The sequence below is a fragment of the Canis lupus genome, chromosome 3 (genome assembly GCF_011100685.1).
Source record: "Canis lupus familiaris isolate Mischka breed German Shepherd chromosome 3, alternate assembly UU_Cfam_GSD_1.0, whole genome shotgun sequence".
NCBI lineage: Eukaryota > Metazoa > Chordata > Mammalia > Carnivora > Canidae > Canis > Canis lupus.
Genome location: NC_049224.1, coordinates 50315026 through 50340424, shown reverse-complemented (window position 1 = coordinate 50340424; position 25399 = coordinate 50315026). Strand labels below are relative to the sequence as shown.

At 39.2% G+C, this 25399-nt stretch overlaps 1 protein-coding gene across 10 annotated transcripts in view; it reads right to left on the bottom strand.

Annotated features, from left to right (window-relative positions):
- The window catches only part of AGBL1 (ATP/GTP binding protein like 1), a 585877-nt gene that overhangs the window by 514555 nt on the left and 45923 nt on the right, over positions 1-25399 (bottom strand). For all 10 annotated transcript variants that reach the window (XR_005357034.1, XM_038532779.1, XM_038532775.1 and 7 more), the window contains exon 12: positions 23427-23580. Coding sequence is in view for 9 of the 10 variants with exons in the window: in XM_038532779.1 (XP_038388707.1) it covers positions 23427-23580 (154 nt within the window). In the remaining variant the exon portion in view is untranslated. The remainder of the gene's footprint in view (positions 1-23426; positions 23581-25399) is intronic.

Sequence of the window (25399 nt, the reverse complement as noted above, 5' to 3'; positions counted from 1 at the left end):
CAAGTATGTGAGGTCTCTGAAGGATCTCTTCACTTCAACGGTGAATCGAAATTTATTTTAGCTCAGAAACATCAGTTGACTCTACTGAGAGATTGTTTTCACACAATCTTAGCATCATTAGGACACATCTCCCTATAGTTTTGCCTAAACTCTCTCCACTAATATAATGAGACCCTTTCAGGCACCATGGGTGGACCCATGGCAGATAAGCCAGGTATAAGGAAAGGGGTAAAGGATATAAGGAAATTCATTGTTTGTGCTAAAATTGGATACATTTGTGTTCATTTAGACAACATGAATAAGACAATGCTTTAGTCTCTGACCTAAGGTATCCCTTAACTTGGTGTATTGAAAATAGTCTTCCCCCACCCCTCCATCCCCCCACTCCCCCTCCCCACCCGTCCTTGGGAGCTTTAGGCTATTTGAGACAGGATGTTTTGGAATTCTTGCTACTTCCTGCCCACAGGTACTGTCTGAGCTTACAAACAGGAAATGTTATGTTCTCCTCTTTGACCAATGTCACTTTGGAGACAAGTACTAGCTGTTGGATGCCCATACAAAATGAGTAAGAGAGGGGTAGAGTACTAGTTTTTACAGAGCACCTACTATGTACCTTGCATGGTGCTTTATATGCACCAAATTTTTTAAACTTTGCCATAGACATGGGAGAAAAATATTCCTGACGTCACTTCACAGATGAAGAAGCTGAGACTGGTTTAGTCCAGAGGTTGCCCAGTGATCATTGTTTTTACAGCAGCCTACCTAGTCACCATGAGGGAAAGCCCAAATCTGTGTGCAGATCAGAATGACTGTAACACCCATGTGTGAGCTGTAGCTCTTGACATTACCTTTGGGCATCCTGCCTCTCACCCTGCATTCCTCAATTCAGAAGGTTGTGGATTAACTGGGGTGTGAAAATAGCACCAAATAAAACAAACAATTGCACCAGTTTATAAAAGACAAGGAGGACAGAAAGAGAATGTTTAGGTGAACATTTAATGAGGACCCTCTTTTAGACATCCTGTTAGGAAAATCGACCGTATCACACCAATCCTCAGCACAGTCTTATGAGGATGATAATACTCCCACTTTACAGAGGAAGCTGAAGCTCAGAGAGAATTTAAGCCACTCTTCAAAATCCATGAAGAGAATCCAGGATTCTAACCCAAGTCTGATGACAAACCAAAGCTTTATCTCTAACTCTGTCAAAAATGTCTTCTATCCTTGAAAACATGCAGTTTTTATGGAATTCACACACACACACACACACACACACACACACACACACACACACGAAGATGGAGCTTAAAGATTAGATCTTATTTCTTACTCTGATGGTTTCTGGGCCAGTTGTTGGAGATCAAAATGTTGTCCCACTGAAGATGCAATCTCTCAGGGAAGCCAGTGGCTTTTCTAGCAGGAGGTCTTATTCATCTTGGAGTGAAAAGCACCCTGACTGTGAAGAACCAGAGGTGGTGATGATGATACCTCCCAGGGTATCTCCAACAAAATCCAGTCCAAAGGCTTTGGAAAGAGACTCACAATGTAGGAAGGGACAAGGGAACTTCTCCAAACTGGCTCTTGACCCCCAAATTTCACTCTCCCCTTCAGCATGAAATGTGAATCCACTGTGCTGCCATAACCAGGTTGGCCTTGGGGTCACTATCCCCTCCTTTTTATGCATGACCTCAAGTATGGACTCATTCCCAACTACTCTTATCTTGACTTATCTGGTGCAGCTGACACCAGGCATGGTCTCTGAAGCAAGATTTTACTAACTGGCAAGAATAACCAAATAGAAAAAAAGTAACCAAATGGAGTGAGAATGGGAAATAACATGTAAAAAAACTAATCTGTTTTAGATGGAATAACTCCTCTTTCTGAGCCTCTAAAAGTCATTTTCCTAAATATCCCCAATGATTCTCATCCCTAACCAACAGAGGTCCAATTTTTTCACCAGGATCCCCAAATACCTTTGGGCACATAAACCTGAAAGACAGATGCACTAAACTCCAGAGAGACAAGAAAGATATTTATATATCCATTGTCTGATTCAGTTAGTGGCACAAAACAGGTGTCATCTCTTAGACTAACTTTTTGGTATGATCTCAGTGGAAAAAGAAGGTTGTCTCCAATGTCAAACCCAGTGGTGACTGACTAGTATGTTTCTTTGATGTTAGAAGTTCCGAAGAGTTGTGCAAGATGACCCCCCAGCCCCTGGGCATAAAGATCATCTTGCATGTTGCCTATTTTATTTCCCTCTCTGAGGACCTACCTTTTCCCCCAGTCAAGTGACAATGGTAGCACACATCTCTTTCAGGGGACACTCCACTCCGAATTGGTTTGGCGCTGTCTTGCTCAGTAAGCAGAATCCACCAGCTTATGGTTCTTATGTCACCTGCCTCATTTAGTAAAGCTCAACATCCAACTCTGGCATAGTGCCCTCCAGCTCTGTATTTTAATTCTTACAGCCTTGAGTCTTAAAAGTCAAATGCCTGTTCCCTTTTATTAAATAATACAGGGTTGAGAAAGCTTTGCTCATTCTGACCAGCTCTGAACTAAAGATAATCTTACTTCATTAAAAACCCTATCAGCTTTATCTCTAAAGTTATTCCAAGAAAAGTGCTAGAGCATTTCATAATTAACATGTGGCAGCAGGTGCTGTGAACAAAGCAGGCATAATTATAATAACTTGAAGTCAATAATTCATAAACGATAATGTATTATTAATCAATTATTGGGGCCTGAACAACATTTAATGAGATTAAGCTGATTGCCAGGCGAACTTTTAGATACATATTGATTTAATCAGAATGCTTAATTAAACTATGTAAGTTGCCCACCGAATCATTACATCACAGCTTCCTTCAAATAATGGACAGTTTCTATTCCACTTTCCTTCCTTGTGAATTAGGAATTGTTATTGATTGAAAAGAAATTTAAAATAAAGATTCTTGGTTTTCATAACAACCTAAGAAACAAACATCTGATCTGGCTACATTTCTTTTGGATTATAAAAATAAATGCTGTTTGCACAAATGTGCTGAGAGCACAATTTGGTATATATGAATTCTTGTTTTTTCCCAAAGAGTTCAGAATCTTAATAAAGAAGGCTAGATTACATACCTAAACAAAGGCAGTTGCTTACAATGCTCCATTTTAAAGACCAAAACACTGAACTTCTAAAAAGTGAAAAACCCCTGAAAAATATTGAGATGAAATGTGATTTGAATTCAAGTGCCCCACCCCCACCCCTTTCCTATCCTAGTGGTTTCAAAACCTCAAACTAAGCTTCAATCAACTGAAAACCATAGGGGGCTTACACATTCTACTGCAAGAGTTTCCACTAAACATCCTCCAGAAGCTGAAAGCTGCTTCCCCAGCAGCTGAAAGTTTTCAGAATCACTCATCGCAAACACAATGCATACATCCTTGTCTTTTGACATGCAGGTCCTCCTTTCACTTGTCACTTTGCTAATGATGGGAGTTATTTATGTTGAACATTGAACAAAATGTTTTTTGCTCAGTGTTCCACCCCAGTGATCCTGCCTGAGGGGAGACAGTGACAGCTCTGTTGAAGCATCCGGGGATACAGGGAGCCCTGCTGGTCTTTCTAATTAGGGCTTTACCCTGTCAGTTTTGTGAATAGCCACTTCCAACCCAGATGCACATCACTATGCGTTGAGGACACCCTTGCCCTGTTAAAATCTGGAATGTCAGAATCCACAGCTGCCACCTGGCCTCAACGTTCAATGAGCCACAGAAAATCAGCTGCTGGGAAGGTACACGTAGAACATGGGGGCATTGCTGATTCCCTCTGAGTTGTGGCGTGAGAGCTCTTAATGCACTCATCTGTTGCTGGGGAAAGGCAACACTGCACACACCAGCTTGAGGGGAGAACTCTATCACAAGATCATTACTAAGGTGGCTATGGGCATACATTTTAATTATCACATTTGGGGCAGTTAATATGCCTGGTGATTCAGCCATGCTCCTGAATGTCTCCTGTGACTGGAAATAGCGGAGTGATCTCTCAGCTATGGCCTCAAGAGGCTTATGCTTATACAAGCCTGTCTGGCCAAACTACTTCCTTTTTTACAACTTTGTTTGGATATATAGAAAGCCATGATGAACAAATTGGAAAATGTATCAATGGCATCAGTTTTCCTCCACCTAAATTCAGCGTCTGTTTTCTAAGAAGAAAGGGAGAATATTATACTCTCAGCATTCTGTAAATCAGGCTTGCAGGGTGACTGTGCATGTTTTGTTCTGGAGTGACAGGGAGTTCCTGCTGACATAATACTCATCATTGGCTTCTGCCAGAGTGGAATAAAGGATCCAAATAGGTTCCTAAACATTAATTACCGAAGAACAGTTAGGATCCATCTCCAGGTTCTCTTCCCTCTTTCTCTCTCCTGGCTTTTTGAGAGCATGGGGAACATTGATCAGCAATGCTCAGAATCATTCACTGTCCCAATCATACTAAATACACCTGCCTTGCAAGTTACAATTTAGATACCTCACTTTGGGGAACCAGAAGAATCTCTACCAGCTGCAAGGGAACAAAAAGTCCCTCCCACTGCTAGAGTTCCCTCAAGCAATCCTCACAGAGCAAAACAACAGGAAGAGATTAAATAACACATCATTTTGAGGTTTCTGGTGTTGATGTTGGGTATGGATGGCTAAATTCAGACAGAAAAGGTACCTGTATGTAAATCAGTCATCTTAAAGGCAACAAAACAAAACAAACACTTTTCTAATGATAGTCAGAATATCAAAGAAAATAAAAAGCACTGGAGAAAACCTGATCCCTTCATTGCATTCTAAATTCAGAATTTCCAAAATACTTCACTAAAATTCTTACTTTTTGCTAGAAAAAAAAAAAAAAAGTGTTCCAAGAGTCAGAAAGGAAGAATATTCTTTCAACAGGAGTAATGTCAATTCTAAATATAGAAGAGCAGATATGCTATTTCAGATTCACAAACAGACTTTCAAATTCATATTATGCATTATAGTAAACAAAAAAATAGACTCTCATTTTCTTGTCTAATAGAAATAAGTAGTATGTAAAGTGGAAAGATCAAGGAGTGAGAATCTCCATTTCTAGCAGATAATAGACTAAATATTCTGATCAATCCTCTGAACAAAACAACCAAAATGCTAAAATAAAATATTTGTTTCAAAAGTAACTTTTAATGCATTGCTGATCCATTCTAGAAAGTAAAAATCTGTAGATGCCAAAAACAAAGTGAGACAGAAGAAGAAAGAAGAAAGAAGAAAGAAGAAAGAAGAAAGAAGGAAGAAGAAAGAAGAAAGAAGAAGAAGAAGGGAAAAGAAAAGAAAACCTTGTAAAGTAAGGAAACATCAAAGCATATTTTCTCCTGGAGGGTTTCTACCAAGCCTTGGAGACCTTGACCTTCTGCTTTTGAAGGCTGCAGGAGACTAGGGAAAGTGAAGTATAGAGCTCATTCATGGTGGGGTATCCAAGAGGAGATTCTTACATAATGCTGGGACCCCAAAGGTCTTCACTCTCAATTCACAGAAGGGGAGAATAAGAACAGCTTGTTATCTCAAGTTTTCCCTATGGATATACACCTATAAGCAAAATTTCACATATATTTGAATGCATGATCTACATCTATATGTGCCCCCCTAAAATCTGATGCAAGTAATGCAGTCTTATCAGTTTGCTAGCCTCCTCAGATGACTAGCAGAAGCCAGTATGAATGCTTTCTTAAATTAAACAGCCTCAATTCAAGCCTTGAAGATTTTCCACAGATAAAATTCTAACTAATGTTGAGTGGCTTACTGTCAAAAATCACAGAACAAACTAGGAAACAAAGCCTTATGAGTGAGAGGCAAGGGAAAGGAGAGTGAGAATAATGGACATTTGAGATACTAAATTTATGGAAACTACATAAACAACTACGCTGAACATTTCAGGAAATAAAATAAATTTGAGATATGAGCAAGGAATAAGGCTATAAAAGCAGAAACACTGATGTAGAGATAAATTTCTAGAAGTGAAAAATCTAATAATTGAAAGTAAATAGTTAATAGAGAGGAAGATGTTTAGTGGAGAGCCCAAGGATGAGGAGACCCACTAACAGAAGAATAAAAGACTACTTTAAACAACTTCTCAAGAAAACATGTAAAAAGCCACTGGAGAATGCCGCTTCTATCCTACTGATATATATATATATATATATATATATATATATATATATATATATATATATCCTACTGATATATATATATATATAGCTAAATAATCCATTCGTTATAACTTTCTGTGAGCCTATCAGAAGTTAAAGTAATAGAGCATACAAGTGAACTGAATGCCATGGTGGTAAGTCCCTACAAGGATAGACACACAAACTTTTCACCTTTATTGGAGCACAGAAGAAAGAAGGGAGCTGCTTAATTAGAAAGAAAAATCTTGAGAAATTCCTGAAAGCCATGTATGGGATAGCGTATCCACTAGAATCAATCCTATACGAGGGGAATTCACACTTACTTACAAACTCTTCTCTTTGGATCAGTTGTAGAGCAGGAAAATAAGAAGAGCCCCCAACACATTAAGAGTGGCACAGGCAAGCAGAAGGTCAGCTGCTGCTGATGGACAGGAAAAATACCACCTGCTTCTTTGGATCCTCTCCTATAAAGCAAAATCTTAAATTGCTGTGAGAGGAGCAGCCCCTCTCTCCTTTAGGACCCAGCCTAGTACCTCGTGTTTCTGAGATAGGGGGAGATGCAACAGTTTTCTGTCCCTCAGGGAGGAGACAGAGTGTGAAGCCTTAGGTCCTCTGTAATGCAGACAAGCTGGTGAAGGCTCTGGGTAGGGCAGTAACACTGAACACTGCCACTGCCCCCACCCTAGTAGGCTCGATGCTACTTACATGACGATAGCAACCACCACGGGAGGAATGGAAGCCTGGAGCACACTTAACAGTAATGAGAAGAATAAAACCCACTCCTGACTAGACCCATGGCACTCCATATTTACAGAAAGAGGCAGATCCATTACTGAGTATAAATAGTATCAGTCTCATTCTCTACTCTTCTTCCATACCTACTGAATGCCATTCAATTAAAAAAAAAATACTATCAAGAAAAAAAGCAGCAAGAGGCTCAGGGAAGATTTCAATGCTGAAATTATTAAATGGGGACTTTCAAAGAAATATGGTTAATATGTTAAATGGTCTCATATAAATGACCAGAAGGGTAATTTTAGCAGGGAAAAGCAAACTATAAAGAAAAAAATAAAAGAGTCAAGTGACACCTCGGTGGCTCAGCCAGTTAAGCATCCGACTCTTGGTGTTAGCTCAGGTCATGATCTCAGGGTTGGAGTTCAAGCCCAGCAGGGAGGCTGCTTGAAGATTTTTTTTCTCTCTCTCTCCCTCTCTTTCTCCCTCCTTCTGCCCTTACCCAGGTTCAGCTTACATGTGTGTTCTCTCTGTTTCTCAAAAATAAATAAATACATTTTTTAAAGAAAAGAGTCAAGTGGAAATTCCATAAATTTTTAAAAATTATGTCAGATATTAATGCTCGTGGTGGGCATATTGAAGCCTGGATAGATAATGAAATAATCAGTGAATTTAAAGAAAGGCCAATAAAATTGTGCAAAACTAAACAAGCAGTGGGGGAAAGAATGAAAGAAAAAAAAAAAAAAACAGAACAAAGCTTTCAAGAACTGTGGGACACAATATAGTTGGGTCTAACATATGCAAAATCAGAGTCCCAGCATGGGAAAAGAGAATGAAGCAGAATACATATCCGAAGAGATACAGGCTGGAATTTTTCAAGAGTTAATGAAATCACAGATATAAGTAGCTCAAAGAACTTTGAAGTGACATATAAATGATAGACACATACCTATATACATCATACCTACTTAGGTCATAGCCAACCTGATGAGAATCAAAGATAATGAGAAAATCTTGAGGACATCCAGAGAAAAACTAAAGTGCTGTAAAGAGAGAAGCAAAGATAAGAATTATAGTATAGTACTTGCCAGCAACTATGGAGCCAGAAGACATTAAAGCAACATTTTTAACATGCTGAAAGGGGGCGGGGGGGACTGTCAACATAGAATTCCAAACTCAGGGAGGGAAAGAAACCTTTCAAAATAAAAGGAAACATAAAACCTTTTTTTTTTTTTTTTGTAAAAATAAAAGCTCAAAAGTTATTGCCTGCAGATCTGCCAATAATACAAGAAATATTAAAGTTCTTTAGAAAGAAGGAAAAATTGCAGATGAAAACTGGATCTAAAATAAAGAAACAAAATAGACCCAAAAGGGCAAAAATAAGAGAGATAATATGCATTCATTTCTTATGACTGCTATATCAAAAGACCACCAATTTGGTGGCTTAAAACAACACAAATTAATTTTCTTATGGAGTTTCAAAGTTCAAAAGTATGAAATGTTTCAGTAAGCCAAAATCAAGGCATTACCAGGATGATGCTCCTCCAGGAGGCTCTCAGAAAGAATCCATTTCCTTGTCTTTACTAGCAGCTAGAGCTTCATCCCTTTTATTCCTGAAATCCTGACCCTTTCCTCTGTCTTCAAAAATAGTATTAGAACATCTTTTTTGGGCCTCTTCTTCTTCCCCATGATCTCTCTATCTGCAACCTTCTTCTGTCCCTCACTTACAAACATGATTGTGATGGCTTTTAGACCTCACCCAGACAATCCAGTATAGTTTCCTCATCTAGAGACCCTTAAATTAATCCTATCTGCAAAGTCTTTGCCATATAAGGTATCATTCACAGGTTCCAGGGATTAGGATATGAATATCTTGGGGAGAGGAAAGGTCTTATCCAGACTACCACAATATAAAAACACCTCCCAACTAACTTTCTGAAGCTGGTATTACCCCGATACCAAAACCATATAAAGATATTGTTAAGAAGGGGTACCCAGGTGGTGCAGTTTGTTAATGGTCTGACTCTTGGTTTCAGCCCAGGTCGTGAGATCGACCCCAGCATCAAGCACCACACTCAGCACAGAGTCTGTTTAAGTTTCCCCCTCCTGTTCCCTCTGCTTCTCTCTCTCTCTCTCAAATAAATGAATAAATTTTTTTTTTAAAAAAGATACTTCAATAAAAGGAAACCTAAAAAGTATATGTGATAAACTTATACTAAATACCACATTAACATTAAAGAAATAAATTAAAGAAGGCCTAAGTAAATGCAGAGATACACCAAGTTAATGGGTAGGAAAACATAATATTGTTAAGATTTCAATTCTTCTCAAATTCCAAAATTTTCAGTAGGCTTTCCTAAAGAGGAAGAACCTCAATTCTCGATCTATGTCTCATAGTATATGCTAAAATCATCTTGATATATACTTAAATGTCAAACTTAAAACTACTTTAAAACTATATATTTTTAAAGATTTTATTTTTTTATTCATGAGAGATACAGAGAAAGAGGCAGAGACATAGGCAGAGAGAGAAACAGGCCTGGGGAGCCTGATCTGGGACTCAGTACCAGGATCCTGCAATCATGACCTGAGCTGAAGGAAGATGCTCAACCACTGAGCCACCCAGATACCCCTACTTTAAAACTTCAGAATAAAAATGTTGTGACCTTGGTTTAGGCAATTTTTTCTTAAGTTCAGCACTATTAACCTTTTGGGGTAGGTTGTAGGGGACTGTTCTGTGCATGATAGGATGTTCACTAGCATCTCTGACCTCTACACTCTAGATGACAATAGAAATCTCCCCAGTTGTGACAATCAAAAATGTCTACAGACAAGACCAATTTTCTCCTGAAGGGCAAAAATATCCCCAGTCAAGAACCACTGGGTCAAGTAAATATTTATCTAGAATATATAAAGCACTAACCCTAAACTTAAAAAAAAAATGGCAATTGAATGTCATCAAATTTTTAAATTCTCATTCTTTAGGAGACACTCTTAAGAAAATTAAAATCAAGTCACAGGTTGGGAAAAAATATTTGCAAAATACATATCTGATGAAGAGTCTGTATCCAGAATAAAGAATTCTAACTCAATAATAAGGCAAAACAATTAAACAATCCTCTAAGAAAATGCGCAAAATTTTTAACATATACTCTAATAAATCATTAATTGCTAAGGAAATACAAAGTCAACGACACTGAAATGCTATTTCATACCTACCAGAATGGCAAAATTTTGGAAATAAAAATACAAAGTACTGGCAAGGATATTAAGCAACTGGGACTCTCATACAATGCTAATAAGAATGCCACATATTGGAAGAAAAACCACTTTGTAAAAATTGGGAAATTTCTTAGAAATTTAAATGTGCACTGAACTTTTATACCTGATATAAATAAAAATATATGTCCACAGAAAGACTTGCATGTGCTAAGATCAGCTTTATCTGATATAGCTTTATCTGTAATAACCAGGCTGGAAACAACCCACATGTCTACCTACAGGTGGATGAATAAACAAACCATAGCACATCCATTCAACAAAATAATACTCAAGAAAAAAAAATGAATGAGCTACTGATATATGCAAACAATATGAATTAATCTCATGAGCATTATGTTAAGCAAAAAAAGACAGGCCAAAACACCACTAGTCCACCTATATGGAGTTCTGATAAATGCAAAATTGCATGAACAAAAATCAAGTCAGTAGTTGCCAGGGGCTAGTAGAAAAAGTGTCATTTCACAGAATTGAGATAAAATAGGTTTTTTTTTTTTAATTTTTATTTATTTATCATAGTCACACACAGAGAGAGAGAGAGAGAGAGAGAGAGGCAGAGACACAGGCAGAGGGAGAAGCAGGCTCCATGCACCGGGAGCCCGACGTGGGATTCGATCCCCGGTCTCCAGGATCGCTCCCTGGGCCAAAGGCAGGCGCCAAACCGCTGCACCACCCAGGGATCCCGATAAAATAGGTTTTAAGAAAAGAAAATAAAAATGGCCCCTAAATATATATATATATATATATATATATATATATATATATATATATATATATATAAAAGATGCTTAATGTCATCAGTTACAAAGGAAATGCTTATTAAAATCACAATGTGATACTGTTTAACATGATTAGATTGATAAAATTAAAGTTAGACAATACAAAGTTTGGAGGAAGATCTGACACTATAAGCATGTTCAAACACTGATAGTGGGAGTATAAACTGGTGCAACCATTCTAGAGAACACTGGCATTACCAAGTTGAACAAAAGGATGTCCTATGATCCTGTCATTATAATTATGTATATCATAGAAAACAATTACCCCTGCATTAGGAGCCATGCACATTGTAATATACTCATAGCAGCTCTGTAATAGAAAAACACAACCTGGGAACATTCCAATTAGCCACAAACAGTAAAACGGATAGATTGTTCCTAAATTCTTATATAGGAGTATTATATAGCTACTAGAAATGAATGACTCCGTACCAACTCAAACATACCAATGTGGCTCAAACTCAAGTGTGTTTAACAAAATAAGTCAACCACAATATATGTTGCATTGGTAAAGTTCTAAATAGGAAAACTCAACACTACACTATTTAGGGAGATGCAAAAATGTGATTTAAAAATACAAGGAGAAACAAGAGACCATTTAATGCGCAGTTCAGAATAGTAGTTACTCTAAGGCAGAAATGGTGGGGAGCCATTGGAGAAGGAGTTACAGGAGAGTAAAATTATGGACAACATTATGTTTCTTAAACTGAATGGTATATACATGGGTGTTCGATACTATCCCTTATTATTATTCTTTAATGTAGACCCATATGTTATATGAATTCTTTTTACACTTTACATCAAAAGTATTACATCAAAAATAAAGCACTTTGTCTCATTATAGAAGACAGATTCCAATTTCTGGCTCTGTATTGGTTAGCTATGCAACCATGCACAAGTCACTTTAATGCACTGGGTCTTATTTCCAACCCTCTTTAAAATGGGAAGATTTTCCCAAACACATTGTGCTCACATCTATAAAGAAAAATATTGTTATAGTAGACTCCGTGAAAACACTAAGCACAAAAGCTAATTTAAAAAGAAGTGACAGACTAAAAGAACATATCTACCAAATACTCTATCCTCAATGCTTAGAACAAGGTCAATACTCAGTAATATTTACTAAATGAATGAATTACTATTCAACAAAAAAGAATATACCTAATATGCAAACAGCCCTAAATACATAATTTAGAAAAAGACAAACTATATAATAATATAACAGAAAAAAAACTTGTCAAATCAATATGTTGTACACCTAAAACTAATGTGTGCCAATTACACTCAATTAAAAAATTTAAATAGATATAAATGACAAACGCTTAGAAGTATGGACTACTTGAGTTATGCTCAAAGAAATTCAAACTGAAATAACTTTGAAATGGTATGTGGAGGGAAGAATTTTTGTTGTTGTTTTTAATAGGAAAATGTAGAAGATTGATAAATCCATTGCCAATGGAGCTATGGAGGAAAATAACCTGCTGTATTTTTTGTGGGAGTTGAAAGTGATGGCATAGAATTTGGTGAGGTTGTCAATTTCAGAATTCTTGGGGAAGAGATTTGGACTTCCACAGCACAGAATTGTCAGAAAGCTAATTAAGGTAAGTCCATTTTATCTAAATTTCAAGACTCAGTATTTATGAATTCCTCTGTGTGTGTGTGTGTGTGTGTGTGTGTGTGTGTGTGTAGTGAAAAATAAACATAAGACTGTCAGCAGCAATTGCTTCGAGAGAAGTAACAAGAGAAATATGAGGTTATTTTCACATTTTACTCTAATTTACCAAACTTACTCAACAAGAATGACATGTTGGCACTTTTTAATTTAACTTTTAAATTTTAAAAAGAAAATATAAATATAGTTGGAGATGCTAAAAAAATTATATGACAGACACCCATACAGGTTTGAAAGTTGACAGTTTGGCAGATTTTCCTTACAACTGTTTTTCTTTAAGAAATACAAATTTCCAGGGCACTTGAGCAGCTCAGTTGGTTAAGCATCTGACCCTTTGTTTCTGCTCAGGGCATGATCTAAGGGTCATGAGATGGATCCCACACTGGGCTCCATACTCAGCACAGAGTCTGCTTCAGAGTCTCTCCCTCTCCCTCCCCCTCTGCCTTTCTCCCTGCTCATACTCTCTCTCTCTCTAAAATAAATAACATCTTTTAAAAAATAAATAAATAAATAAATAAATCTTTAAAAATGAAAAAGAAATATAGACTCCCCTCCCAAGAAAAATACAAATTTCCCAAATAGATTTAAAAGCCATTTCCCTTTCTCCTTCTGCTTACTCCATCTTTAGACAGTATCACTGTCTTGAATCTGGTATCCTTTTTCATAATGATTTTATACTTTTTATCATATATAAATATCCATAAAAATAAATTTCACTGTTTTTGTTATATTAAAAACCATATATTTTAATAGGAATTTTAATAACACACTCATGCTCTTGTTGTATTCCACAAAATATATGTACCAGAGTATCATCTGGTTAGCATAGTCTGGCAGTCTGAGTTTGACTATTTTTGGAGCTGGTGGGTTAGTGATAAGCCACCTTTCAGAGCATGTGTTGATAGATATGAAAACCTTTGCATTTAGGTCTGAAGGACAAAGGAGAGTTTAGATTAGTTTTTGTGCCTTAAGCACAAGAGAGAGAGAAAAGTATCTGGATAATAGGACATGGTTGCTATCTGGTCCCTGATCAGCCAGTGAAGAAGGAGTTATTATCACAGGAAACTTGGGAAGACTTTGTGCCAAGCAATGTTGAGGCACAGAGGTCTGAATCCAACTCTCTGGAAACTCAGCCATGACATTGCAAGGGTCCCTTCATGGCAGCAAGAATAATGGGAAGCCAAGAGAAGCCCAAGCATCACGGAGAATGGATTAACCCATAAGGATCAACTGTAGCCAATGGCTGTTTTATAAGCAAATTTGAGACTACCCTTGTGTATCTCCAAGAAACAGCTAGGAAAGAGGTAACTTCTCAAGAGAGTTTAAAGACCCTACATTGTGGGTGGTAACAATGTCAGGATTTTATTGATTTGTTCAATAAATATTTAGTATGCAACTCTTTTGTGCAGGGTCTCTAAGTTCCTAGAGAAACCATGGTGACAAAATACAGCATACATTCTGTATTTTCATGGAGCCAACAGTGCCATGAAGAAAACAGATTGGGTCACATGATAAAAGGGCTCTGAATGGAGGAGTAACTTTCAATATGGTGATCCAGCAAGGCAGATAATACATAAATAATACATACCAAGAGGAAATCAAAGATGTCAAGCTATGGAGAGAACATGTTCTATTCAATGGGAACAGCATACACAAAGGCCCAGGGGAGGCTGTTAGGTTGCTGTGTTCAAGGAATAGAAAGATTAGTGTAGTTGAAGGATTCTGAGTGACTGAGGGGCAAGATATGGATGAGAAAGACAGAGTCTTGCAGAGGCAGCAAAATAGAGATTTTACTCAAACCAGAAGGGTTCTTAATGTTCATATGACCACATATGTACTCATACATTTGGAAATACCTAAACCATATGAGTTGTAATACAAACAATTACTATTACATATCGGGACTTTTATCTTGAAAGTAAAGGATTTTCTCCCATTATCACACAACTGAATGAAGTAGCAGAATACAGGGATTAAGATTCACACAGTTAAAAAAAAAAAAAAAGATTCACACAGTTTGGGAATAAATCAGAGCTCTATCACTCATCATATGACTTTCTAGGGCCTCAATTTTATCATCTGAAAATGAACATAATGAATACAATCCTTTGTTTTCTTTACCTCGCAGAGCTGTTATATGGAACAATTAGTCATATGTAAATACTCCATAAAGAGTTAATTCCCTTGAAAGAGATAAATTCTATCTCGTGAGTATACTTATAGAATAGAATATTCTGTGATGGATTTTGATGGGATGTATTACATGTTTCTGCTATAGTAACCACATAGAGTCAGCTTTCAGTATCCCTACTAATTGATAAAATTATTTAGGTAATACAAAATTTGTTTTAGTTCCTCTGAAACAGATTATATTTTACAGCATATTGGCTTTAAAATTATGTTTAGCCAAGTTCCTTTTTTTGATATTTAATTTATTTATTCATGAGACACACAGAGAGAGAGGCAGAGACATAGGCAGAGGGAGAAGTAGGCTCTCTCTAGGGAGCCTGATGTGGGACTCGATCCCAAGACCCCAGGACAACAATCCAAGCCAAAGGCAGACACTCAACCACTGAGGCACCCAGGTGCCTCTAAGCCAAGTTCTTACATAATTTGCAGGCCTCTGAAAGTGAACATTTCTAAAACTGAACTCATTATCCCTCCATGGCAGCCTTGCTCTCATGTGCCTTTGTTGGTATTAAACTGTGCACCCATACCCAGAGTAGAAATAGTTCAACTCTGTGCCCTTTATCCCTACTCCCAACCAATCACCAAGACCTCTCACTTCTAACTTAGACGTATCTTATAAATTTAGGCCCTTCCCTCCCATTTCTCTAGACTTATCTTCCTTGGAAACCTCATCACCTATCTGGGGGACTAACAATTGCTATTATTTCTGGAGTATGCACTATGTGCCAGGCACTGTTCTAAACCCTTTATAATCTTCAGATTCCCCATGAAGAAAGTACTGTTAATTACTTATAATTTATAAATGGGAAAACCAAGGCATAGAGTGTTTGAGCACCCTTTTCAAGGCCATAAAGCTAATAAACAGCAGAGCCCACATTAGACCCGCCCAACTCCCCGCCCATCCCCAGGGAGTCTGAATGCCAGGTTCCATGTCACCTCACTCTGACTTCCCTCCACATTACTGCCACAAAATTATCATCTAAAATGAATCTGATCTTGTCATTTCTCTGCTTTTCGTAATATCCTATTAGCCCATCATTGCCTTCCAGACACACTTCCTAACATGAAAATTAAGGGCCTTTACCACTCAGCCCTAACTACCTTTCTCACCTATCATCTGATCCCATAATCAATCCATTGTCCTGTAGACCTGGTGCCCTGAGATTTTCACAGCATCATGTCCCGGCCTCCCTGCCTCTGCAAATGCTATTTTTTCTACTTGAAAAGACACTCCGCAGGGATCCTAGGTAGTGCAGTTGGTTAAGTTCTGACTCTTGGTTTCGGTTCAGGTCCTGATCTCAGGGTCATGAGATCTAACCCCATGTTGAGCTCTGTGCTCAGTGTGGAGTCTTTTTGAGACTCTCTCTGGCCCTCCTCCTTACACACATTTTCATAAATAGATAGATAGATAGATAGATAGATAGATAGATAGATAGATAAGAAACTCCCTCATTTCTCTGCCTGTGGCAATTTGACTTCAAGATACAGACCAAATGACACTGAACCTCAGCTTTATCATTATACAATGGGCATAATAATTATTCTTTTCCTCATCTTACAAGGAAACTATCAGGGCCAAATAATATGTAAAAACTTTGTAAGACCAAAGTACTTACATGTGGCAGGGCATAAGCAAAGCTATTCAACTGTAAGGTTTTACACTCTTTCCTACTCCTTCCAACCAGCCTTGGAAGGAGAAAGGATTTGTAGCCTTCCTTTCTTTGGACTGTCAAGATAAAAATGGGAAGCAGAAAGGAGATATTCAATCAGTCAAAATGTCCTACAATTTTGAGGGTTTGAATTGAAAAGGGGGGGTTACTGAGATATTTTTTGGATGTACAGCTTGATATCAGTAAGAAAGATGAGGAAAAATTTAAGGTGGTTTGGATATGTTTTAAATATTTCCCCTATCATGTCTTCTCAAGAGAGATACAAATAGTTTTTCAAATGGTTTTGGGGTTTCTGACTGATGTTTCTTTGATAGTGGTGTCAATATAAGACCACCATACACATGGGATTTATACAGCCCACTCTTGTGGGTTTAAGTCCCTCTCTGATTCCACCATGCAGGTAGAATTTGTCTGCTTGCAATGAACCATGTTCATCCCCCTCTTCTGGTGTAACTTGCTGTATATCACAACGTCCCATTAACATGAGTTACACACACCATACACACACACCTTCCCTACCTCAAACATAGATCATGAGAGTCTCAATGACAAGGGTTAAATAGTATTTACCTTCATATTCCTAACATCTTCCATCGTTCTTAGTCCTGGTTGCCTGAAGAGATGGAAATCCCAAGGCAAGGGAAGGGTCCAGTTCACTTTTTCTCTTCTAACTCCTTTTTTAAAAAGATATCCACAGAGTAGAAGTCTTTATGTTCTTGTAGTTCATTTGTTAGTTCTACTATTTGCCAGAAGCAACTCTTTACAGAAAAGGAGAAGAGGATTTCACCAGGAGATGAGAAGTCTAAGGCCTAAGGCCATGTCTGCTGTCATCAGCCAGCGAGTTTCCTTAGATAGATCAGGCCAAGTCCTGAGCTTCAGTCCCTCACTAGCAAATGAGAAATCTAGACTCAATGGTCTTTATGGATTTTTAAGGTCTAAAATTCAATGATCTCTTAGTAATACTTGGCCCCACATGTCTTTGTAGGAGTTAGGGGGCATGGGACAGAAAAAAACAGAAAATTCTGGGAGGGAGAGGTTTTCATTTCACTTGAGTTTCTGTTTCCTTGGACTACTTCTGTCCCTTCTTGCTCTCCTCAGCAGAAAGCTCTGTTCTTCATACCTGATTAGGTGTCTCGGAAAGAGACAAAGGCCAGAGAGGATGCAAAATGATTTGCAAAGAAGCCAAAAGGGGAATTCTGTAACTGTGTATTTTTCCACTCTGTTCTAATTTAAAACCACTTACAAGTGACAATTCCCAACCCGAGGCAGGTGCCATGTGGTAGCTCATTATACCCTCGGGACCCCGTGTAAATCTTTTTTCTGAGAACAGCTATTGTCTTCCAAGGAAAAGCTTTTAGCATAATGGCAGGCTGAATAGAACATTGCTTTTGTGAGAATATTTTTAAGAAAAAGAAAAAGAAAAAGAGAAAGGTATTCTTTAAGGACTACAAATGCAGCTTCTGGCCTCCCCTACTTCAGGCCCCCCGGAAAGAACAGTGTGTGAGCCAGAGGAGGCCGTGGCGGTGGAGGGAGATGATCTCACCTCCAGAGACTACAAAGGTTACGCTCTGCTCTTTTTGGTTATAACTGTAGGGTGGAGGTGTCTCCAGTTGCAAAAATAGCAGGTCCACCCCCTCCCATCCACCTTTGTTGTTTCCTGACTTCTCAGGAGTCAGTGAGTCAGTCAGTGACGAGTTGCTTCAAGAATGAGAGTTTCTAACAAGAGAATGCCATTTTTCCCCACAGAAAATTCTTCTCAGCTAACTTGTGAGAACAGTCGAGACAATCTTATTTGTTTTTTTATTTGTTTTTTTTGTCTGTTTTTTTTTTTTAGAGAGAGAGCATAAGAGAAGTAGGGGCAGAGGGAGATGATGAGAGATTTGAAAGGAAGAGGGGGAGGGCAGGGGGAAGGAGGGCCAGGGGAGGGAGAAGGAATCTCAAGCAGACTTCCTGCTGAGCTTGGAGCCCAACACCAGGCTCAATCCCACGAGCCCGAGATCAAGACCTGAGACTAAAGCAAGAATCAGACACTCAACCAACTGAGCCATCCAAGTGCCCCAAGACAATATTGTTAGAGAATCTGAATACATCAATGTCCAAAAGAGGGAGGAATTTGGCAATAAAGCTCCTGAAAAAAGATGAAGCATCCATCACAGAGACATAGCTCCCCAACTAGAGACACAGCTTCCCAAATTAAAAAGGGACCCAACTTTCTCTGGGTTGAAATGGTAATTTAGAAAATGAGGTCATGGGGGAAATGTGGAAAAAATGGAAAAGTAAACAAAATGATGGCAGTCTTTAAGAATCAGTGTGTCCTGTTTGTGCACCTTTCTGAGGAATCTCCAAGGTACGGCGGATTCTTTTTTTTTTTTAAGATTGCACTTTTAATTATTCATGAGACTAATAATTCACTGAGAGAGGGGCAGAGACATAGGCAGAGGGAAAAGCAGGCTCCCTGCAAGGAGCCCGATGCAGGACTCAGTCCCAGGACTCTGGGATCGTGACCTGAGGGCAGATTCTGAAGGACAGGGCCACCTTGGAACTGTGGGCTAGTGGCCTGGGGTCTCCTCCCTGAGCCACCACTTACCACCCTGGTGGCCTCCAGCAGCTTATTCACCTAAAGCAAGCTTGACTCAGCCATTTGCAAAATAGAGATTATGATGAACGTAGGAAGGTGTGACAATAGAGGCAGCCCTTCTGCAAGAAGCAGAAAGCAGGCCTGGTTGGGGAAATGGCTGAGCCTCAGAGACACAGGACCATTCTCCTCTCTGGGTTTGTCACTCACTTCCACTAGGATTTGAGTAAGGAATGACCTTCATTGCAAATCCAAAAAAGAAGACTACACACACACATACGATCCATGAAAAGTACATAAACTTTAGAAAATATGACTTTTCTACTCTCTATTTTGAAGTTGCATATTCAAAGCATCTGTTAATCAAAGTACCTATTAATATACAATGTATGAAGGATCTAACCATGCTAAGTGTAATTATGCCGGAACACCATTAGCAGAGGGAGCCTAGTCTCAGAAAGCATTAAAAACAACTTCTTGGATCCATCTCACCTGCCAAACCTGTCCCCAGACCTGCTCAGGTGATACCCTCTGCTCCAACCTGGTGGAGCCTCTGCACTATTCTTTTGGATGCTGATCACTCCTCACTCACATTCTGCTCTACAAATCCCAAATGTCCAGGGCTCCTCTGACATCTGGAATCTTACCAGGTAGAAAGGGCCTTGACCTGCTAATTCCCCAGGGCCTCATCCACTAAGATCCTGAAGCTAGAATAAGCTGTTTGTCCTTTTGTAACGGTTCCTTTTATCATCCATTTCACTTCAAGCCTGTCTCCTCCGTAATGATCTCAGGGACAATTTCTCAGACAACTTCCCTGTTCACTGTCCCGCTGAAAAGGGCAGAGAGTGACTTTGCTCTTGGAGCTCTGCCAGCATTTTGGCTCTGAGGTGTGAAGTGAGTATTTTCCCCTGGGAGCACCGAGAGGAGGCACTGGTCCTCAATTCTCCAGACAGCCGTAAAAGATGCACCAGGGAAACTGGGCTACCACTGAGCTGAAAATATATTTATCAAGAAAATAAAGCTAAATGTTTCCAGGAAAGTATCTGTTTTAAAAAAATGCTTTTGAAAAATAAAGCAAGCCAAATTAATCCTTCTTGGAGACTCTCTGGAGCCCAGGTCCCAGGAAGGAATAAAAGTAATCAATAAATTATCCTCAGTAACCTCTAGGTCTGGGATTTTCAGTCCAACCTCTACGGGAACCAGCCTTGAGCAAGGGGTCTTCTCCCTGGGCCCCAGAGCCACGCTGTTATTTCTTGGGTTTCTAAAATCAGAAATAAGTGATGATCCTACACCATGGAAAGAAAGTCTTTTGGTGCACAAATAGCTCTGTATGAAGTCTGAGTGGCAGCTGCTGCACCAGAAACTACCCAAATCACAGCAAAACACACTGTAGAATGACATGGGCCTCGTCCTAGGAGGGAGAAAGCCGGGGAGACAATTGGAGCTCACCTGGAGAGAGGCCTGCCTGCAGGAGAGTCTTGAGCTCCTGGCTCATTTGCTACTTTTTTCCATCCTAAAAGTTTAGATATATGTGTATTACCTTGCTGAGGAAGTTGTTTATTCTGTAGCACAGTATCTAGAGCCTATAGTCTGAGATTATGTCCCCAGCCCTACAGCCCAGCCACTCAATCTCAGCTCTGTACTGGGACGTGAGGGGTCTGAATCTTCTCTTCCCCTCTGCCTTCCTGTCACAATATCAGAAACAGCTTCCATGAAAAGGTTTCCACTGGGTTAGGAAAGGAAAAATAAAATTCACTGTGAGCAGGAAGAGGATAATAGTTTATTTGTAGTCAACTTAGTGTGAACTGCTTTAACAACATTAACAACGAAGCTAGCTTCTAATAATGTCAGGACATGAAGTAGGGAGGAAGGAAAGTTCTGGTTCTGAGCGGAATATGAACACCTGTTCAAATGACTGTGTTAGGACATCCTTTGTGTGTATGGACTCTCAAATCAGAATAACAAAATCAGAAACCAACCAGGAGCCACCACGAACTAGGGAGGGTAGTTAATTCTCTGAGCTTCCACTTACCTCAACTGTAAAATGGATGACTTCAATCACCATTACAAAGAATGATACCAATACCGAGCAGCTGCACGGTGCATATAAATAAGACTTTCAGTGTTCTAGCAAGGTAAGTTGCCACTCCTCTAGCATGACTTGGCAGAGGAGGAGGGTAGTGCAGTCAGGGCACCAGCCTTTGTCATATCTACCTGTGTGACCTCAGATTAATTCCAATTACACAACTTGCAGGGCCCTTTGCAAAATGAAAATGTAGGGCTTCTTGTGGAAAAAGTTTTTAAGAATTGAAGCAAAGTGCACGGCCCTTCTAAGCATGGGACGTGTACCATTGTGTATTTGGCACACCTATGAAGAAGGGCTCTCATTCATCCTCTTTTGTGGCACAGAGCTCCAATTTCCTCTGGGTCCAGCTCAATGATTGTCACTTGCAAGTCTACTGTGCCTCAAGGAGAATGAACAGCATTCATGGCACCATCATCTGGGTCCTCCCCACATCTTTCCAGGATAGAGAGAGAGAGAGAGAAAACACAGCAAGAGGAGGGGAGAGGGAGAAGCATATTTCCTGCTGAGCTGGAAGCCCAATACAGTGCTCTATCCCAGAATGCTGGGATCATGACCTAAGCAAAAAGCAGAGGCTTAACAACTAAACCACCTAGGCAACCCAGAATACTTCTTGAGATAAACAACAGCTGACATATCAGTACTTTTAGAAAAATATTTATCTACTAATTTGAGAGAGAGAGAGAGAGAAGGAGAAAGAGAAGGGGGGAGGGGCAGAGGGAGAAGGAGATTGAGAATCCCCAAGCAGACTCCCTGCTGAGAATGGAGCACAATGCAGGGCTCCATCCCAGCACCCTAAGATCATGACCTGAACCCAAACCAAGAGCCAGCTGTTCAACCAACTGAGCCACCCAAGCACCCCTCAGCACACGTTTAAGAGAGAAAACTCATAAGAGCACACATTTATGATTACTAATCTTATGTTAGTAGACAGAAACCAGACTCCTGTGATTCACATAAGGGTATGCTAAGATTTCTTTTTTTATTAACTGAACTATTTCAGAGTGCCAAATTATTTAAGGATCTTTACCATGTTTTAAGTCCTCTCCTTAAAGTAGGAATGATCTTTTTAGTTATGACACCAACAAAAGCACCAGTGTCAGCGTACCCAAAAATGTGAAAGCAGAGGCAGCTCCATCCCATAATTATATGTTGGGTTCTTTCCTAGTTCCTATTTAGAAACTAAAGCTTCAGACCACAGGCTTACACAGATCTACTTTCTTACATAAATAATCATCCAGTGAAGGTCGTGCTGGAAGGATTGCCATCTCTAACTTCCAAGAACTGCTCATGTGCAAGCAGAGGACTCCGTGACTGTTAGACTGTTAAAGAAATTGCTCTTAAATTCATGAAACACGTAAGAGAATTTTTGGAAAATCCCTTATTATTCATTAAAGTATTTTAGGGCCTCATTAATTCAGATGGGATAATCAGTTGTTGATTAGCCAGGTTGTTAAGCAGCCATTGTCAGATGCTGATGGGGTGTGAGAAATTACATTTCGTATCCACCAAAGAGTCACCTGAAAGTGGTTAGCACTTCATCAGATATGGCTGCATCTTCTGGGGATAAATTAGCCAGATTTTTACTCCCCAGTCTTTTTTTTCATCTCACAAACTTTTCTGTATTGCAAAACAGCCTTCATTCTGTTTAGTTTTGCTTAAATATGTCAAAAGCCAACTTCAAAGGCTAATTGGTTACAGGTAAGTCACACTAATGTTCAGGGCTCTAACATTTCAGGGGTACGTGTGTGTGTTGGTTTGGTTTGACAGTTCTTGGCTAGAGCCTCCTCCACATTGTCAGCCCTTCAAATCCAAATGGTATTCAATCTCAAGCAGATTCTTCATCCAGGGCTCCAAAACTCAACTTTCTTCCTTTCCAGCCCTTGTCTGACCTTGGGAGCAGTATAACAGCAATGAGAATGGGCAGAAGAGGCCCTGACTGAAAAATGTGACTCTAGTCTTGGTTCTGTTTTAGGAGAGGAAGTGACTGTCACTAGTAAACTGTTCTCATTTACAAAAAGTCTTCCTCTCCCTGACAGTTTGCAATCTATTTTTTCTCCCTTTACCAAAAGAGCAATGTTAATATTTACCCTTTGCATTGTACCAAGAGTGGGAAGTACATTTCTAAAACGACAGACCACTCCCCAACCCTTTGTGAAGCTTCTGACCTCAACAGGACAGGGATCATCCAAGGCTGTGAGGACACCCCACGACCACCAAATCTTCAAAGAGCGTTGTCATTTTTTACTCACGGAACTGCTCTAGATGGTCAGAGCTACTGGACTCAGGCATGGCTGTGATGGTCACCAATGGACACGAATTCCCTCCCAACGTCTGGCAGAGAACCTCCTGGCGGAAGTAGATTTGCTTGGGGTTCACACTTTTTTCCAGGATGTCAAGGTGAGTCTGGAGCAGAGATGAAACAGAAGTGATTATTATTCATGAAATCTTTTGACAATAACAATAGAAAATAGCAACAGAGCTTATCTTCATTTATCTCCTTATTAGGTTAGGCATACTTTTGTTCACCTAGTGTACCTGATATTGGGCATTAAGTGATTAACAACAGGGCTATTCCTATTTGCTAGGAGAAGTTCAGGGAGGCTGAACAGGAAACACAATTTTTGCACATCTTCACAATAGAATATCTGTTTTCGAGTGGCACTGAAACAAAGAAGGCAGGGCATACAGCATGTTTCCCATCACAGAGGGATATAAAGGATGTGGCCATGAAGAGAGAGCACAACCAGGACACTTGGGAACATGAGACAGAGAGCTTCAGCAGCACGTATCACTTTAGAACCAAGCGATATAAAGAGTGTTGTAAGCACATTAAAGGATAATACAAAGCACTGATCCAGGTGGGATGCTAGGTGAAGAGAACAGTGAACTAGTAGTGATTATTTTCTCTACCCTACCTTCCCATTCACTCATTTAAAGCACAGAATGATACAGAAGTGGGATAGTCATTGAAACTAAGACTCAACAATCTTTAAGACCTCCAACTATATTTTCTCTAGTTTGAACAGTGGGATTGATCAGAAAAAGAGATTAAGAGAGTTCCTCCCACCCATACTGCACACTCTGACAACAGTGACATAGTCACCTCAGTAACCAGAGAGAGAAGCTTCCCCCTCCAGCACAAGAACATTAGTGTACAAAACTTATCCTTCCTGCTGAGGACCTAAAGTTTTCACCATAATCAAGAAGGTATTATGGCCAAGGAGAAACTGCCCACCTTGTTTTTTTGACAAATAATATGCCTCCTAGATAAATAAAATAAACATGAATCCTATGAAAATATATATAAAATATTCATAAGACATATCACTGAAAAGGGAGCAGTGCCCTCAAAAAGTAAAGGATGTGCTTACATGCAGAAAGGACTTACTATGAAAGTGGTCAGCAGACTAAGGGCTCCCCCAAAGATCCATGCCCTAATCTTCCAAACTCGTAAATATGTTACCTTCCATGGCAAAAGTGACTTTGTGGATATATTTAGGATTAAGGTCAGCTTGAGATGGGGAAGTTATACCACATTATTCAGCTGGGGACAATCTAATCACAAGTGCTTAAAAGCAGGGAACTTGTCCCATCTGCAGAGAACCAGAGACGGTAGCATGAGAAGGACTCAGGCTGCCATTGTTGGCTTTGAAGATGAAGGAAGCAGGTCAAAAGCCAAGGAACATGGTTTCCTCTAAAAACTGGAAAGGCAAGAAAATGGATTCTTCTCCAATAGTCTCCAGAAGGAATGTGGCCCCAATACCTTGACTTTGTCCCAGTATGACCCATGTCGACTTTTAACTTAAAGAGCTATAAAACAAAACAAAAGATTTGAGCCATTAAGTTTGTGATAATTGTGATAATTTGTTCTAGCAGTAACAGAAAAGTAATATACAAGTAAAGAAGAAAAAAAATTTTCTAAACTAAGTAAAAATCCTAGCAATTGGGTAAAAGTAGATTAAAACCTACTTGTACTCTATTAAAATATCTGAGTTGCAAGGAGAAAGAAAAAAAAATCCCAAGGAAAGAAAATATTACCAGATCATTCTCTGTAACCTTTCTTCTAGCCTCAGGGATATGTGAAAATTTGACCCTGAGTTATATACTCTTTACAATTGAAACCCCAAATCATCTACCCCCACATAGCCTACTGACTTTATCATTCCCTGTCTGTCTCAACATAACTATACTAGTCTAGGTAACTCTTGCCCAGAAAAATATA